This window comes from Ambystoma mexicanum, chromosome 10 (assembly GCF_040938575.1).
Source record: "Ambystoma mexicanum isolate Mex_15411 chromosome 10, UKY_AmexF1_1, whole genome shotgun sequence".
Taxonomy (NCBI): domain Eukaryota; kingdom Metazoa; phylum Chordata; class Amphibia; order Caudata; family Ambystomatidae; genus Ambystoma; species Ambystoma mexicanum.
The window spans coordinates 17,274,152-17,293,415 of record NC_090932.1 but is presented as its reverse complement, the minus strand read 5'-3'; the positions used below and the strand labels follow the sequence as shown (position 1 = coordinate 17,293,415).

At 48.6% G+C, this 19,264-nt stretch overlaps 1 protein-coding gene across 2 annotated transcripts in view; it reads right to left on the bottom strand.

Moving 5' to 3' along the window:
- The window catches only part of LOC138491106 (probable cation-transporting ATPase 13A4), a 1,999,067-nt gene that overhangs the window by 1,917,385 nt on the left and 62,418 nt on the right, over positions 1-19,264 (bottom strand). Inside the window, exon 1 of one of the 2 annotated variants that reach the window (XM_069617427.1) lies at positions 8,122-8,253. The exons of the other annotated variant lie outside the window; for it this stretch is intronic. Coding sequence (XP_069473528.1) covers positions 8,122-8,184 — 63 coding nt within the window. The 5' untranslated portion in view covers positions 8,185-8,253. Of the gene's footprint in view, positions 1-8,121; positions 8,254-19,264 lie in introns of those variants that run through there. 2 annotated transcript variants of the gene reach the window in all.

Genomic DNA, 19,264 nt, shown 5'->3' with positions numbered 1-19,264 from the left:
GGCTGGTGACAGTGATATCTACCCTAATTTTCCTACCGCGATTATATTACATAACGTGGTACCATTTTAGACTATTTTTAGTAGCCTCGAACTTTAAATCCGCTTGCCCAAATACTTTTTATTTCGGCTCCGGTTGGGTTTAATCACCATTTCTTTTTGTTAACATCCTTCTTGGGTCTTTCTTTGCGCTGCAAACCAGGTTTGCCTCCTTTGTTCGCCGACCTTTGGCGGGCTTCTGACCAGAAGCCCTCCTTTGGTGTTTGCGTGTCTAGGTGGGCTGAATGTGAGGGAGAGATGTAGTCACCCCCTGCACAGGGTCTCCTAAAAGGCAGGACTCTTCGGCTAGAAGGCAGAGTCGCCACTGGAACTGCAAGGAACCGAAGAGAAATGGAGAAGAAGACGACGACTGCTGCAACCCTGAGTCCCGGTGAAGCCCCCTGCTTCAGTCCTGAGCTATCTACCCTTCAATGACAAGAGAACATCCAGTCCGGAGTCTTCTTCTCTTCAGCTTAGTGGGACCAACCAGCTCACCCTTTCTTCAGTCAGAGAATCCTCTCCTGTGTCGAAATCACTGCTGTGCCGTAGTGGTCCGGATAGCCATCAGAAGAGCCCTCTCTTGATTTAAAAGAGCGTACCTTTTATTCATCCTTGTCTTTTTCGCTGCTGCTAGCCTCATCCCTGGGTAGTGCTGATTGCTCCAGACGTCCTCCTTGTCCACACTACTGAAGCCACAGGAACTGTGAATCTGCAGGAACAACTGCCGTGGCACCAGCGTTCTCCAACGGAATAAGGTACTGTGCACATTTGGTTGTGCTCTCCGACTGACCATCCGGAATCGGGGTGAACCCTTTTCCTCCAGGAAGATTTATACTTTCTTCCCTCCCTTTTATAACTTTTCCTTCTATCTGACAATATCTAAGTACTCTTGGCATCTCGAACTGTTCAACGTGTGATCCTCGGCAACTGAGCATCTGCTCCATTGACACTGGCGCAGGCCTGTTGACTTTAATCTGTATCTTTGATCGAGTCCTCTGATTCCCTTGCCCTGACAAAAGTATTGCTGTGATTTGTAACCCCTTTTTCCCCTTGTTTGAAATTCTAAAGTACAAAGTGTGTTTTAACTTCGTGAGCATTTCTATCCGCGGGTACGCATTAGTATCGCAACAACAGTCTGGCAAATCCTAATGTACTTACCTTGAATTTGCTGGAACAAGTGGAAGTGGTTGCGTGTGGTGTATTTTACATGTGGTTTTGAATTTATAGATGTGTAGTGTTTTGTAAACTAATGGTTTAAAATAAATGTACTTATATTTTTTTTTCCTGAAACCTTGAGTCAGTGTTTGCTTGAGTCACAGTAATTGTGGTCCCTTTGTGTAATCTCTACTACTGCTCATATACTCTTGAGATAAGTCTGGCTGCTCCGCTACTGCTACCACTTTAACAGTGTAGTGCAGGCTTGTACCAAAGGTGAACTTGTATTACCACTTGTAGTCTTAATTGTGTGTAGTTGTCATGATCTCTGCTTCCAAAAGATCAGGACTTGCCCGACTCCCTTGGAAGCAGACCCATAACCCCGGTTTCGAGTGCCAGCCAGTCCCAATTGGGACCTTTTGGACCCTGTCCTGGCGCCAGTGGCACCAGGCTCATAAAGATGCCCAGTCCCAGCGCTGGAAGCGCCGGGCTCATAATGCTTGGGTGGACTTACCTGCAGCAGACCATGCTGCTTACTTACCTGCCAGTTGAACCCCTGATCCTCTTCTGTTTGGGACAACTTTTCCTGTTGGGTGGGGCAGGAGCCACTCCCTAGGTTCAGAACACTGGAACTCTTCTGGAAAGCAGGAACTCTTTTCTTACCTAGGCGTGGCTGTGGAAGGAGACACCTAAGCACTACAGGAGGCTATTTAAACCACACCCGATGGATGAATCTTGCTTTGTGTTATTCTGCATTCTCTGCAGCAGAACGCTCATCGTGTCTTCTGCTTCTGATCCTGGGCCTAAGGGAACAAAGGCTTACCATCCTGGAATCCAGTCTTCAGCAGCACCTGTAAAGACAAAGAAAGAACAGGTTAGCACTACGGTCTTCAGTGGCAGCGCATCTCTTAGCTGGTCCATCGGCTGTCACCAACGCCTCGCGCTGCATTCCGGCATCTGAAAGACAAAGGCTTACCTACTCTTCGCATGCTCCGGAGGTCTTCGCACTGCATTCCGGCATCTGAAAGACAAAAGCTTAACAGCTCTTCGCACGCTCCGGAGGCCTTCGGCGCTGCATCCCGCATCTGAAAGACAAAAGAAGGTTCGTTTAAAGACATTGGGCAACTTTATTACTCACGTGCCATTACTCCTTCCCACGCCGAATCCAGTGGGTATTCCAGCACCCTTCAGCTTCTCTAAAGCTCCGAACTTGTACCTGCAAGATAAAAGGGACAGTTAGTGCGCATCGTGAAGCAGGCTACAAGCGCTTACTTACGTGCTTCCAGGCGCTTCTATTCCTCACGCGGGTTCGATCCTCAACTCTCATCAGCCCGCCATCCGCCATCGCCGGAACCCTGCAAAACAAGAGATATCATTACAAAAGACTTTTAAGACATTTGAAGTGCCCAGAACTTACCGTTCGTGCAGTTAACGACGGACAGCAGTCCTCTGAGGTCAAGAGGCCTGCACCCTTATCCAGTGAAGAAACTGGTTACGGCACCCTGCCCCGAGGCAGATGGAGAGCTCGGCGTTCACTTACCTAAGGTGAGGGCGTTAACCTTTGGGGTTCTACAGGAGAAGAGAAAGGGAAGAGGAGAGAGGCACCCAATAACCCCAGTTCATTAATCCCATATTTTCTATCTGCAGACATCTTACTCTTCGAGTCAGACATGCAGTGCAGAGAGGTCCAGCCCAAAGAGCTAACCGTGTGTTACACATCACCTTTGAAGATACGGCATTCACCCAGTCAAGACCGGCGCCTCTGCGGGAATCAGGTGAGCGTTACAGTAGTGGTCCCTAAGGGCACTGCACAGGATTCTGCCTAACACTGGTGTACAGCGGTGATGATTTGGAAGTATAGCGATTACACTTAGAGTGCTGATATTGCTTGGGTTAAACTACCCACAAGGCTAAACACCACTAATTCTATTAACTGATAAATCAGGTCAAATATGGAAAGCTACACTGAGGAGGGTCTCTTGAACTACGCTGCTGAGGTTTTGAGAACCATGTGTAGGGAGAGGAGTCTCTCTGGTAAAGGAAAAAAAATCTGAACTGGTTGCTAAGTTATTGGGAAAACAAAGTCTGGAGAGTGGGTCAGAAGGATTTACCCCTCCAGCAAATGTGGATACTGATGTTTCTGATTCTGAGAGAGTTGAAGAAGTAGATTACCCTTTGTTAGGAGTTGCTACTAACCCCTTACCTGCTCAGCAACCACAATCTCTGTCCACAGGGACCCCACAGGTCCTACACTCACTCCTGAGTTTATTGCACTAGAGAAAATGAGACTTGAATTAGAAGTTAAACGTATTGAAGCACAAACTGCCATGAAACACCAAGAATTAAGGCTCAGAGAATTGAAGATGGCTCATGCTCTAGAAATGAAGAAATTGGCTTTGGAAAATGCTTCTCTCCCAGAGTCTTCTAGGTCTTCCAGCCCTAAGAGACCCCGTATGCCAAAGGAAATGATTGGTATGTATGAGACTAAACTTGATGTTTTGGATTGGTTAGCAATGTTTGAGTACAATCATGGGATTCAAGGTATCTCAGGGAATCCGTTGATTCCTTGGCTTTTTTGTAGGCATCCCCCTGTTGCAAGTGATGCTGTAATGGAGTTGGGGGAGGAGGATAAGCAGGATTATGAATGTGTGAAGCTAGCATTAACAGCTAGATTTAGGAAGACCCCTTCCCAGTACCTTAAGAGGTTTAGGACCCTCAAAAAGCATGATGGTACCCCCTGGGCTACCTGGGTGTGTGAATGTTGGAAAAGCATAGATGGTTGGGTTAAGGGTTAAAAAGTAAACTGTTATGAAGGTTTGAGGAATCTTGTAATGTTGGAGTCTATTGTTGATGCCTGCTCTCCTGGGTTTAGACAGCACTTGGCTGATTCAAAGGAGATAGATCCTAAGAAGTTAACTAAGGCTGCTGACTTGTGGATTGCCAAAAGGGCTACTCACAAGGATTCTGGGGCAACTCAGAAGAAGGATGAGGGAAAGCAGTCAAAGAAAGACAACAAAGAGAATTCCAATACCTCCCATCCAGAAGAGTTCCCCAAACATAACCAGGGTAAGCCACAAGGGAAACCAAATAGGGCTAGTGTACCTCCTGGTGCCAAACCATACGTAGGTCAGGATAGACCCCCATTCCAGAGAGCATTTGGTAAATGCTTTAGTTGTGGGTCAACTGACCATATGAGAGGAGATCCCAGATGCCAGGGTAACCCTGCAGGGGTCAGAACTACCTCCTTAGCCTTCTCCACAGAGGGAGAAGTACAGATGGCTAGTTCCCTCTTTCACTTGTTTGCTGAAGAACCTTTGGCTCTTCAAGCAACTGTATCCTTAAAGTCCAAGGGTCTGGGTAAGAAACAACATGTTTTTTCGTAGCCTCGAACTTTAAACCCGCTTGCCCAAATACTTTTTTATTTCGGCTCCAGTTGGGTTTAATCGCCATTTCTTTTTGTTAACATCCTTCTTGGGTCTTTCTTTGCGTGGCAAACCAGGTTTGCCTCCTTTGTTCGCCGACCTTTGGCGGGCTTCTGACCAGAAGCCCTCCTTTGGCGCCGGGGTGTCTAGGTGGGCTGAATGTGAGGGAGGGGTGGAGTCACGCCTGAATAGGGTCTCCTTGGAGACCCAAGTCACACTTTGTCACCACTGGAACTGCAGGGAACCGAAGAGAAGTGGAGAAGAAGACGGCTGTTGCAGTCCTGAGCTATCTACCCTTCAATGACAAGAGAACATCCAGTCCGGAGTCTTCTTCTCTTCAGCTTAGTGGGACCAACCAGCTCACCCTTTCTTCAGTCAGAGAATCCTCGCCTGGGTCGAAATCACTGCTGTGCCGTAGTGGTCCGGATAGCCATCAGAAGAGCCCTTTCCTGATTTAAAGGAGTGCACCCTTTATTCATGGTTGTCTTTTTCGCTGCTGCTGGCCTCATCCCTGGGTAGTGCAGATCACTCCAGACGTCCTTCTTGTCCCCATGACTGAAGCCGCAGGAACAACTGCCGTGGCACCAGCGTTCTCCAACGGAATAAGGTACTTTGCACATTTGGTCGTTCTCTCCGACTGACCATCCGGAATCGGGGTGAACCCTTTTCCTCCACGAAGATTTATACTTTCTTCCCTCCCTCTTATAACTTTTCCTTCCATCTGACAATATCTAAGTACTCTTGGCATCTTGAATCTCGAACTGTTCAACGTGTGATCCAAGGCAACTGAGCATCTGCTCCATTGACACTGGCGCAGGCCTGTTGACTTTAATCTGTATCTTTGATCGAGTCCTCTGATTCCCTTGCCCTGACAAAAGTATTGCTGCGATTTGTAACCCTTTTTCCCCTTGTTTGAAATTCTAAAGTACAAAGTGTGTTTTAACTTCGTGAGCATTTCTATCCGCGGGTACGCATTAGTATCGCAACAACAGTCTGGCAAATCCTAATGTTCTTACCTTGAATTTGCTGGAACAAGTGGAAGTGGTTGTGTGTGGTGTATTTTACATGTGGTTTTGAATTTATAGAAGTGTAGTGTTTTGTAAACTGATGGGTTTAACATAAATGTACTCATATTTTTTAACCAGAAACCTTGAGTCAGTGTTTGCTTGAGTCACAGTAATTGTGGTCCCTTTGTGTAATCTCTGCTACTGCTCATATACTCTTGAGATAAGCCTGGCTGCTCCGCCACTGCTACCACTCTGACCTAGTAGTACAGGCTTGTACCAAAGGTAAAACTTGTATTGCCACCTGTAGTCTTAATTGTGTGTAGTGGTCCCTAAGGGCACTGCACAGGATTCTGCCTAACAATTTTTAAAAAATTAAAGGGGGATTTCCACAAGGGCCAGGGTGGGGGTGGAGTTTGGTGGAGGTCCGGGTTCCAGGGGAGGCGGGGATGAGAAGGGCGGAGCTGGCAGGTGATCTCGGCTTAAAGGAAATGTTCAAAATAATAGTTTACAAAATGGGCAATTTCTTTCATGCTGCTTCTTTCCACTTACTATACTGGCAAAATATAAAAAGGTGCTCAATCTATAGTGTAATATTACCTGGAAAACTAAATATCCAAATACGAGATGTGCTTTGATGACAATGTTATGTGATCTTGTGGGCAAGCGTCAACACTGGAATAGCCTGGGTGAAATCCTGGCAGCCAAACACTTGAGCAAGATTGCACCCATGGGGTGCTGCGTCTTCCCTCTGAAAAAGCAACACTGTTCAGCCACACGTGTCCTTCCTTTCCTTGTGCCCTGAAGAGCAGCACAGGGCCCCAATCAGGGAAACACTGCGCTAGGATTGCCACCTCCTGGAAAATATTCACGACTCGCTTGCACTCATCGCCCCTCCTCACCCCCCCCCCCCCCTTGGGCTTTCAACTTTCAACAATGCTCTGCTTTATATAAGGTTGCCTGAAAAGTACACACACCATGGTAAGGTACGCACACAAATGTATTCAAGGATTGATATATGTGTGTGTGTGTGTGTGTGTGTACCCTACCATGGTGTGTGTACTTTTCAAGCCATCTTTTATAAACATAAGGAGAAATGGTAGGCAAAACGTGTACAATTGTGACACTCTCCCACCCCCATCTTGACAGAGAGACTACAGATACCAGAATCCCTGGGGGCCTATTTCACCGAGTCCGCCGCCCCCCCCCCCCCCCAATCCTCCCCCCCCCCCCCGCAGCCTTAGCGTGTGTTCCCTCGGTGCAGCTGGCGGTTTCGGTAACGTAATCTGCTCTGCATGCGCTTGCAGAGAGCAGTTGGTGATCACCGATCCGGCCAGACATCTGAAGCCGGATCTCGGACCCGGCAAGAGCCGGCCCATTGGCCAGCCCTGTGCGCACACTCAATTCCGTGCATCATGCATGCCTGCCTGTGTCCACAAATGAGCACGCACATTGTGTCTTCACCCAAAGACGCTCCTTTGACAATCTGGGTATTACAGGCTGGCGATGGCCCCACCCTCGAGTCCTTGAACAGCACTCTGCCTTGGGGGCTGATTTGCCTCTGTGAAACAGAGGACTTGCATTTCACATCCCGGCGTCCATGTGAGCATGACTCTTCCTTAGTACCAGAATGTAAGAGGGTGGGGCGTGGAGGCCTGTGGGAACAGTACACACGGCATGCCAAAAGATTTATTACAGTTTTGCGGTGGTGGAAAACAAAGTGAAGGTAAAGTCAGCGCTTGACTGCCAAATTGCTGCTCCGACACATTTTGTTTCGGTCTGTGTTAGAGGAAAGGCAACCAGTGTTTGCTGGAAGGTTTATCTTCACTTTACCTCCCCAAAATGGAGGCTCTAACATGGGCGGAGATACCACCGGCGGTAAATCCCTCAAATCTGACAGGAATGCGGATGAACACGACGCACGGACATTCCAACTCGCGATCAGGTGGATTTACTGTAGATGCAAGTGGCGGGAAAAGTAAATGAGTTCGGTGGTATCTCCAAATCAAACTTGTAGCGAGTCTGCAGCTTCCATCTACTCTCACCCTACATCGCCCTAAGAAAGAAAACAAGTCCCTTCAAGTGTGCACCCCCCCTGCTGTGACATTATAGAAGATGATTAGGAATTCCATCATCCTCTGCGGATCACAGCAGGCGGGTAGCGCATATGGAAAGGCAATTAGCTGCTAATGGCTTCCCCTATACACAATGAAAGTGGGGAGACGTGGACCGTCTGGGGCTGTGGTGCTGACACTGCAATCAAAAGACCCAATATTGATTCTCGACCACTGTGTGATCCTCGTTAAATCACACATCCCCCCTCTGCCTACATTCGTTTATCACCCCAATATCCACACACGCCATTTTCTTGTGGTCCCCCACAGACGCTGTCTCCCACAAATCAACACTCCCCGCATCCGAGTCTCACACTGTATGGTATCATGGTTGTTCACGACCCCGGGCAAAGAAAAATACAAAGCCCCCCCGCCCCCGCATCGGCTTACCATCTCGTTCTCTTCTCCTTGGTTGAGCAGGGCACGGCTGCCCCTCTCTGCCTCCTTCGCCATCACTCTCGGGGCGTCCACAGGCTGGGAGCTTATTGGCTCGGGATGAAGCGCCACGGATCCACACCTGACCCCAGCCCTGCCTGACTGTATTCTTCTTGGGAGCGCACACCTCTTAAGTAGAGCACAGTGCTGTGAGGGGGGCAGTTCCAAACGAGCCCTACCGCGGCCACTTCAACGCGCGTCGATGGCAGGAGCCCCGCTGTGCAGGGCCACGCATATTCCCGCGGCTTCCTAGCCAGCCAGGATGTGATGCTACTCGGAAATGTGTGCCCTCCCACTGGCAATGGAGCACCGCTAGACGAGGTGCGGTCATGGGACGAAGATGCCAACTTTGCAGCCTGGCGCTTTCCTTCCCTTTTAATTACAGGTTCCATGTAATTATATCTGTGGCACTGCAGCTGGGCAGCCCACGTTGCCCTTGGATTGAGTGCCTTGAAGACCGAATACTGAGGTATACTGCACCTGTGAAGGATTCCATCTGGCAAGGGTGCAGAAGCCCAGGCTTTTTTTATTCTTATAATAAAATGATGCAGGTAATTTAATCTCACAAAGGGTGGCCTGCTAACCAGGCCCCCCTTTCAGCCTGCTTCATGCCAAAATCATAGTGTACACATGTGCCCTGCTGAATCTATCCTGATCTGAAGCGCCTGCTCTCCAGTTGCACACAACAGGTTTAGTGAGCACAGCTGCTCTCGTGACAGCCAAGTCACTTCAGCACAGCAGCTGCTCTTCAAGACATGCACCTCTCTTACCAAACCCCCTAGCTATAAGAGTTACTATTCTGCTGGAAGTTGTAAATATGACATATCAACCATACCTGAGGTTAAGGTATGGTGGCTAGAATCTCCCATTACCCAAGCCACATCAATCAGATATTGCACATGTTTTTTTGCATTTTTCTATTTGCATTTGCCCTCGGGCATCGCAGCGCTGTTAAGAAGGCTTACTTTAGTTACAAAGTGCTTGTGAGGAAACAGACATACATACATACATGTTGCCTAACCCCATATTGCAGGGCGGCAGTGGCGGCAAATAATGCATAGTCAAGTCTGGTGGCATAAACATGGTGGCCAGCCCCATCTTGAAGGGTGGCGTGGCACAGACAAGCAGCCTAACCCCAGGTTGAGGGTGGCAGCACATACAATACATAGAGTCAGATCCGGTGGCATAGGTATGATGGCCAGTCCTATCTTGAAGGGTGGCAGCAGCAAGTAATACAAAGAGTCAGTGTGGGTGGTACAGATACGCAGCACAACGCAACATGCAGGCAACAATGGGGGTGGGGGAGACACACATCATACAGGTGACTATGGGGGTGGGGGAGACACACAGCATACGGGCGACTATGGGGGTGGGGGAGACACAGCATACGGGCGACTATGGGGGTGGGGGAGACAAACACAGCATACGGGCGACTATGGGGGTGGGGGGAGACACACAGCATACAGGCGACTATGGGGGTGGGGGGAGACACACACAGCATATGGGCGACTATGATGTGGGAGGAGACACACCCGGCATACAGGCCGACTAAGGGGGTGGGTGGAGACACGCACAACATACGGGCAACTATGAGGGTGGGGGACTTTCGCGCACATGTAGCGGATAGGTAGCTGACAGGGGCCTTAGGATCGGGCCTTTGGGGGAGGGCTGACCAAGCCAGCCGGCTCTGTGAGTGGCCAGTAAAACCAGGCCATAGCCAATCAGGGGCAGCTATGGTCACAAAGGCACTGTGCACTCCGTTGCACATGGTGCGGGCGGCCATGATGGAGTGGTTTGACCTTGCAAAAGGCACAATGGAAGGCGTAGGGTGCCTCCAGGTACCACAACACAAAGGAATATACATTATGAAAACAAATGAACGCTGCTCAATGCGCATTGCTGTCCTCAAAGAAAGTTGTATTTGGGTGCAGGAAAATTCAAATTTCGCACTCGAAAGCGCCGTGACTCTGAAAGCCCTAATGGGCTTACCTTCCCCCAGATGGTGTTGGGGATCTGCGGCAGTCTCCCGATGGTGGATGGAGAGGGTCAGGGTCTCAGGCACCCTGCCTCTTTTTGTGAGTGTCAGCATAGTGTGCCCAGCTCAGCTGTGGATGGGTTATGTGTATTATGGTAAAACAGCCTGGCCATGCCATTCAGCAGGGCAAGAGACTGAATGACTGGGCTGCTCCCTTTGATCCTTTGTGAGGTGTGTTAAAACCTCTTTCCAGCTGGATAGCCTCCCAATAAAAGCTGTCCTGGAAAACAGGAATCCATGGGCCCCCGATTGCCAAATGGACTAGCCCCCCACACAATAGATGCTGCATACCACACAGGCCTATGCTGCTATTGACAAAGGAAGGGGTGGGGTTAGTGTAGACAGAGGGAGCTCACATAGTTGGAAGATTCCACCATATTGTTTCTCTCTAGTTCTAGCCGTCCTTCCTGTCCCCTTCACTTCCTTTAGCACAAAGCACTTTGCCTTATGATGTCAGAAGGCAAGACTCCTTGTCTCAGGAACAGGTACTGGACCCCTAAAAGCAGGCTTGCTTTAGTCCATCCCCTGTTGACTTTTACATTTAAAAGAAGGGGTCTCCTACTCCTTCTCTGATTCACTCTTGAACACCTGAGGAAGAATTAATTGTTCCACTGTTGGGAGAATTTATTTCCAAAGCCCTCCACAAGTGAGGTGAAGACGGAGGGCTCGATTCATAGAAAAAGTGCAAAGTCCCCACAAAGTACTTTGCGCCACAAGAACTTTGGGCCTACTTGAGTGCACATTTTATTTGCTCGTTCCACGTATCAATGAATTTCAAAGTGCAAAGTACCCTGATGTGCAAAGAAAATCAAGTTGCCCTGGAAACTCCCACAACACACCCCAACGCAAACAAAAACCATTATCAAATAACCTTTGCATCTGTCTTTGCAACACCATCCAGCACACCAGTGAAGCTATGTGCCCTCCTCCCCCGTGACTCAAAGCAGCACCCCAGCAAACTGTGTGCAGTCCCCATGCAGCGCCCCAGTGAAACTACATGCCCCCCCCATAACTCAAAGCAGCACCCCGGCAAACTATGTGCAGTACTCAAGCAGCTCAAGGCCACACCCCAGTGAAACTGTGTTTGATCCCAATAACTCAAGGCAGCATTGGCAAATCAGCGGACTGTGACCCCTAACTCCAAGCGGCATCAAAACTAGGTACTGTCACCCCTATATTCTAGCAGCACTCCAGCGAAACTGCAAACCATCACTCCTAACTCCAAGCGGCACCCCTGCTTTCAGTCTCGGGAAGATAGCTCGTGGGGCAATGTGCTCGCCTTGGAAGCAAAACGACACGGAGCACCACAGGTTCGATACCCGAGACCACGCTTAGAAACCTCTGGGTATTAAGCACGTTATAAATGACCTATCATATCATAACTCTAAGTGGCACATAAACTGTGGACCATGACCGCCCCAACTCCAAGCAGCACCTAAACTACATGCAGTCACCCCTAAATTCAAGGCTCCCCTGACACAACTGCAAACTGTCCTCAGCAAGGCAAGCCAGCACCCCTGTGAATCTGTGGACCATCCCCCGTAACTGAAAGCAGCACCCTGGTAAAACTGTGACCGTCACCCCTAGTTTCAAGGCACCTAAACTGCTGGCCTACACCCCTAAGTCACAGAAGCCCTCTGAAGTCCTGACACCACCCCTCCCTCACCCCCTGACCACCGGCAGAAACCCCAGGCAGCCCCCTCAAATCCTGACACGTCCCCTAATCCCCACACTCCCTGAGCACTGCCACAAGCCCCATGCAGCCCCCTCAAATCCTGACACCACCCCCACCCTCCTGAACACTGCAACAAACCCCAGACAGCCCCCTGCCAGTACACTCCCCTGACCTCTGCCACAACCCTCAGGCAGCCCCCTCAAATCCTGACACCACCCCTCACACCCCCACAACCCCCAGGCAGCCCCCTGCCAGTACAACCCCCTCCCTACCCTAACCTCCGTCACAACCCCCAGGCAGCCCCTTAAGAACTGACATCACCCTCACCCCCTCAACACCACCACAACCCCAAGGCAGCCCCCTGCTAGTACACCCCCTCTCCTAACCTCCACAATCCCCAGGCAGCGCCCTCAAGTCCTGACACAACCCTCACCCCCCTAAACACCGCCACAACCCCCAGTCAGCCCTCAGCTAGTCTGACCCCTTACCAGTCTAATGTGGATCCTCAACTTACTTCAACTCATCTGGTTTGCCTCCACCATGAAGTATACCTGCCACATATTGTCCACCACAATCAACTGTGCATTGTATTGCAATGCAATCTGGCATATGTATTGCCAACACACAATTTGCACCAGTCACTGGTACAATGTGTGTTGGCAATCAATTTCATTGTTACTAAGAAGGCAGTGGGAACATTCCATGCCCACACGCAATGTGACAGTAGTCAACATTAGACGGAGCATTGTGGTTCAGACTTAATTTATTATCCTTTGTCACGTGAGGAGTCCATCAGACTAACCCACAATCACCAGCATCCCATCCTGTGCCAAAGTAGGCAGTTAGGTAGGGGTGGCAAAGTCCATACCAGTGACCAAAGCAGAACAGGCCTGTGTTGGGGTGATGTGAAGCATGTCAGAGAGTGAGTGACTCAGGGTGAATAGAAATGGTAGCAGCTAGACTGAACCATTAATCATGGGACTAATCTGTATACTAGTGGCAGAGGTGATGCTTGACCTGAGAAGCGGCAGTGGCTGATGGCAGATGTGGGTGGGTGGTTGGCTGTACCATGCAAGGGATACACCAATCGCCCACTGAGTGCACATGTGATGAGTGTAGCACAATACACAGTGAAAACCCACAATGTAAAATTCCTTCAACAGTGAAATAATTGTCGGCACCACCACATTCACAAGCAAGTGCCAATGGAACACCGAAACATCAGTGGACATGAAATCAACGTAACATACAACAAACCATAACTCCAGTAGCCAAAGTGCAGAGGTAAATACACAACACACTAATACACAGAGTGGAACATGTTGCAAGACACATAGAAAAAGTGGGTATACATCCACAATGAGAGAGCACTAACACATACATCACATATCTCACACATCAACACAACCAACCCTGTCTGCACACCATTACACACACCAAAACATGTAACTCAAACACAAACACACCAACACTAAACACACAGTGACGCTGCACAAGGAATGGGAACAGAGAAACCTCTATTCCCACCTCAAGCTGTCTGATGGCCCCATTCCTACATGTGCAATGCATGTGCCCATGTCCAAGTCAATCAAAAGCATGCCAACATGTCAAACACTGACAAAACATCAAACACATATGAACACATTCACCAATGGAGTACAAACACAAACATGCCATGCCACTATCACACGCACATCCACACCATGTACCCAAAATAACAACCTGTATGTATTTCAAAGCACAAAGTAGGCAGGTGACACATGTGCATGACAAACCTGTCTGAAATATGATATCGAAAAGCACTGGACCTCCCAACATCTCCAAGAGCCCACCCATGTACATCAATCACAGACGCCACATCCATCACACACCAGGAGCATGCACACATGTCCACCAGCCACCATTACAGTAACGACATGACACACATTAAAGACCCAAACCACATCACATCCATTGGACCTATGCACTCTGAGAAGATTGTAAAAGTGCACATGGTCAAAGAGACTGCAACTAGTGTGATATGAATAACATACAACTCGTAATAAAACTATGTACCAATAAAATCATGGGAAGGGAAAAATGGGCAAGGATGAAATCAAAAGAAAGTCAAAAATTAAATCTAACACCAATTAACTATTTACAATGGCAGGGGGCTAGTCCGATGGGATGTCGGACATGGCTCCCACCAGTGCCGACTCCACCACACCATCCGCCTCGACCCTGGCCCTCTGGATGGCCGCATCATATGCCTGCTGCCTCTCCACTTCCTGCTGCCTTGCATATCATACCCTGGAAGACACCAGGTTATGCAGGTGGATCCTGACCCCCTGCCTCAGTTGAGGCACCTGGGCGCCACTTTGCCTCCTCCGGGTGGCAATGCCCTGCAGAACGTACCACCACACAGCCACAATGTGCTGCTGCCTGGGAGTGAGTGCCATAGGTCTGGACTCCCTTCGACCAGATGACTGTTGTTCTTGGGGGGAGTACGCCACCTGCACTGCCCTGCGGTGCCTGCTGCACCTCCATTGCCTGTTCCTGTGTGGGTCCTGGGCTGGCTCAATCACCACCTCTGCTGACGAAGTAGGGACTTCCACCTCAACTAGGGATAGGGGCACATCTAGACACTGTTGTTGGGACTGGTGCACAGGGGACCATGGCAGGAGGTGGCAAGGAAACTGTATTGGAGAGCAACTAGGCCACAGAGGTGGAAGTGGTGAAGGGCTATTGCATGGGCCAGCCTACAGAGACCACCCAGCAAATGGAGCACTGGCAGCATGTCACGCATCTCGTCAACGCCTTGTTGTTGAGATGCACACTGCTAAGGAGCTCCAGAAGTGGATGAACAACCTCAGGCGAAGGACCAAGCAGAAGCTGAGTGACAACCTGGCTTCGGACCAGTCCACTGGAGGGGGGGTGGCAGAGGAGATGCCGCCAAATACATTTGAAGAGGCTGCAAGTGTATTCATTATCAGTGAGCCGGTGCAAGGCGTGGGAGGCATGGACGAATATGTGGACACATTTGGTGAGTGGCATTTATGTGCATCTTATGCATAGACTATAATGGTTGACCTGCCAATATATGTGTTGCATTATTTTTGGCTGCAGTTGTCAGCCATCCCTGGCCAATGTACGTTTACTACCGTGTGCACTTCTGTCACATGTCGTGCATCCTGGGAGTTCACTGTGTGGTCTACATGCGTGACACATGTATGAGTCACAGTACACATCACTTTCTGCTGGCCGTCATAGCTGTGCCAGTACTTGTACGTGGGGTTGTTTCTCATCAAATGTGTGCTCTGTCCAAGACCCTGTGATGTGAGTCCTGGCTGGTAGACATCACCCCGGGCCACACACCTCTGTGTCATTCAAATTAATATCCTCCACATCAATTAATCATTGCTTAACTCATGCAACCAGCCTCTTTGCATTGTACATCAAGCACAAAAGATACACGATGTTGCAACACAGCAGTTGCTGGTGAGGTGCACATTTGTTCTGTCGCCTGCTCTTATGGAAGGCTGTGTCAGAGTGCATTTCAAAGCTGCCTGTACTGACACACTGTGGTGTGACCAGCCTGCTGTAGTCCAAGTACCCACAAACCACTGACCGGTGTTGCAGCCGCTAGGTTGAAAGGACCTCACTTGTATATTGCAAGGGGCAACAGTGGACCAAGCATAGGTGTAATTTGCTGATAGAGGGACATCATTCCAAGGTGGACACTCTGGTACTTTCCTATTGTACTGTCTGAAGTTATCCTATGAGAAAGGTAAAGGGGACGATTAACACCAATGAGTGAACCTGTCTGTTGTGTGTAATGAATGTGCATTTCCCCAATTGAAACAATGACCATTGAGCTCTAGATTCCACTCATCAGCCTGTGATGAAAAGTTTGTATGTGTGAATCAGTGATTGCCTAACAGACACATGGCTTTGTGTTCACATCACTGTTCACAACACTCATCCTAACATAGCAATGTCAGCAAACATGACACATACATACTTTTCCAGGCATGTATATTAATTGGGTTATGGAATGCCATGCCAGCAACATCACCATCATGCCTCATCTGAGTGAGCAACCACTCAGATGGGACATGAGGGCTCAGTTGTCCCTTGACTCAGTAGATTTGAAGATGAGGATGGCCTGGGTCTCAGTCTGAGCATGCCCAGTAAACAATACAGATTAATTTCAGTGGATGATGTTTACAGACAAGAACAGATGCCCCGCAAGAATCAACCAGACACGAGGTACAGATGTGGGGCATGGTCGTTCCACTTATGAACATTAGCCTAACCATTAATGATCTGATGAGGCATTTAGAACAAAACCAGCTTCTGGTTTGTCATAATGGGTTCACATCTTGCCCAGCCACTGCCTCTTCACCATTAAGGATGCGCCAGGGTTAATTCCTGCACAAACGTTCGGGACCCAACTTTATCTGACAGCACTGGCATTAGAATGTCTTCTTAGTGCTGGCCTGCAGCCAGTGAATATCAGGGTGTTTGGCCTGGTGGATGTTCTTGTGATTGATTCATATGATTTAGTGTGGGGACACTATGGCACACACCTTGTTGCTGCACATGTCAATGTTCCCAGTACACTATTGTGTGTACAAATGACACAGATGGCTCAAGGGACTAGTCAGTTGTTTGTTCTGTTGGCATGGAAATGAGTCTATCCCACCCCCCTGGGAGCTTTAAAGTGAGGGGAATCCCGTACAAAGCTGTGTAATGGGATAGGGGAGAGGGGACGGTGCTATGAAACTCAGCACAGATCAAATCTAGAGGGAACGATAGATGCATAGATCCAGTGCACGTATAAAAAGGAAAGCCCTTTTTTAATTAGGATAGATGCATAGTCTTACATGGCCATGCAGCACAACTTTAGATCCATAGAAGAACTCTACTAGGCCCAAATCATTAAGACGGAATGAGCCTGCACGGCCAGTTCTCACAGAAGCTTCCCCTTGTCCCTTCACTGTCGCAATGACTTAGTATCACTGGAAGGAATTCGCCATGCAAGGATGTGAGACAACATCATGCTCCTTGCAGTGCCCATTCATCACAGCCAAACTACCAGCAGACCTCTAACCCCCACCCAGCCTACCCAGAGCCATGGCCCACACCACTGACCTGCTCCACAGACCCCTGCATTCTATGATAGTGAGTGACCCCAGCTCCAACCATAAAACAAAATGGACTTCAAAAGATCTGAGCATTCCCAGCCCTTTCACCTCTCCACATCAATACATCCTTTGTAACACGAGGTACAGGGAAGGATACATTATAGACCAAAACGAGGGTGGATGCTTTGGGTTTGAGGGGTGCGATATCAACAAAGCACAGAATGTGTGGGTCAGCGCAACTGTATTCCTGTCTCCCTTCCCCCTGGAACCAGTCTAAGCCTCCCAGGTGCATGCCACAGTAGGCTTAGTGTATCATAGTAGTTCAGCTGCTGTAACCTATGAGGGACCTCACCTGCACTAAACCTGGTTATCCTTGCAAGCAATCTTTTGGCTTTTTTCCCTAGAGGGTTGTATTCCTTCTGGCATGAGCGTAAACAGGGACTTGCCTTCAGTTCAAACAGGGCCAACGGAAATTTTGTGCACAGCCAACACACACACAATCTAAAGTGGCACTTGACATTGTTTGAGCTGACAGCGCCCGTAACATAACAGTCGTGTGAAGTGTACTGCCAGATCACACAATCTAAAGTGACACCACCTTATCATGAATTGCACCAGGCAAACAGCAGGGGGTTCACGCCCACGGAAATCTCACAGTGGGTGCTGGTAGACATGGGGAAGGCACATCAAATAGGAACAGTCATTTGTGATGTTTCGTTTTATGGCAGCACAGGGAGGCATTGGCAAACAGGGTGGTGATTTGCCCAGCGCACCAATCATTGCTGCACACGTATGGCATTGATTGTAAATGTACTACGGTCCTGTGTCCACCCCAGTGTGCCTTGAGCTATGCTCCTTAGGATACAAAGATCTAGTTGGTGATAATAGAATGATCGAACCGGATCAATTCTGATCTTGCATTTTTATGGCAGATCCTTTGGTATACATAGGTGCTGCCTTGGAAAAGAATTACATCAGTGTGGGATAAATTGGAAGTTCAGGAATGATAAAATGTGCTGTTTATATCTTTTAAATATGACTTTTCCCTATGTAGACTTGATTAAGTAAATAGTATATTAGATGTGAAGTTAAATGAATTTTAGATCATATTTGAAGGTAATGATTTTAATATAAAGTGTATTTTAACACTGTATAAGAATGTAACGTATTTTATGTATTTTCTAAAGTGTCTAAGGTTTTAAGCAACCAATATACACTATAAATAAAATAAAAAATAAAAAAATATGTTCCCTAGGAAGTCGCTACCTCAGCATAGAACATGAAATGGTTCAGCTTGTACGTGTGGCAATGTCATGCAACACACATGTGACTGTACACATTCACAGTGTCTTGCATGTCTATTATCCAGTGGGTGAGACAATCATGAGACACGCAATGACCCCTCACCGGAACAAGGGGCAAGTGGAACCTGGTCCTTCACAGCATGGCACTCAGAGGGGCCGGCACTGTAGGTGTTGTGGGTGGGGAAAGTGCCACTGTGTGGGGTGTTTTTAATTGCATTGGCCTGAGGTGAGCAGGTCCCGCTGCATGAGTGCGGGTGAGACATGGTGATGGGAGGCTGACGATTTATTGATTGCAGTTGTAACATATCACTCGGGGCGTTTGGGGGGCACAAGATGCGTGGTCATTGGGTGCATGAATGGGTTAACTGCTCTGACCTTGTCTTATGTTTCTCTACAGAGGCATTCTGCAAGGGAAGATGGTTTCTGCTATTCAAGGGAACAGTACTGTCGGATGCCTGCACGCAACACGTCGGCAGAGTAGGCTGGTTTGTATACCTAAGGAGGAGAGCATGGATACATTCCTGGGTACACCTGGAGCAGGCTCGCAAGGGGAAAGCTGTAAGGTGAGCTGTGCATCTATCTTGGAGTGAACTTGCAATTATCTCCATCTGTATAACTATTTAGATGTAGATGCGTATTGTGAGCATAATTGTTGTCAGGGAATGGGGTGGCCACTCCATCTGTATGTTGTGAGACACACATACAGGGTTAACATGGCAGTCCTCATAAGTGTTGGTTACTGTTTTCATTTTGTGCTGTGCCTTCCTACTTGTGTTCTCCTGCGTGCACAATAGTTGGTGGTGGGCATGTGAATGTGGTTGGGGGATTTCGTTGATGGTGTTGTGTGCTTTGGTGTGAGCAACATGGATGACTGTCAGTGGTTGTTGAAGTTGATTTTATGGCTATAGACACACAGTTTGCCTCTCCCAGACACACATTCTCAGGGTGTTATGTGCAT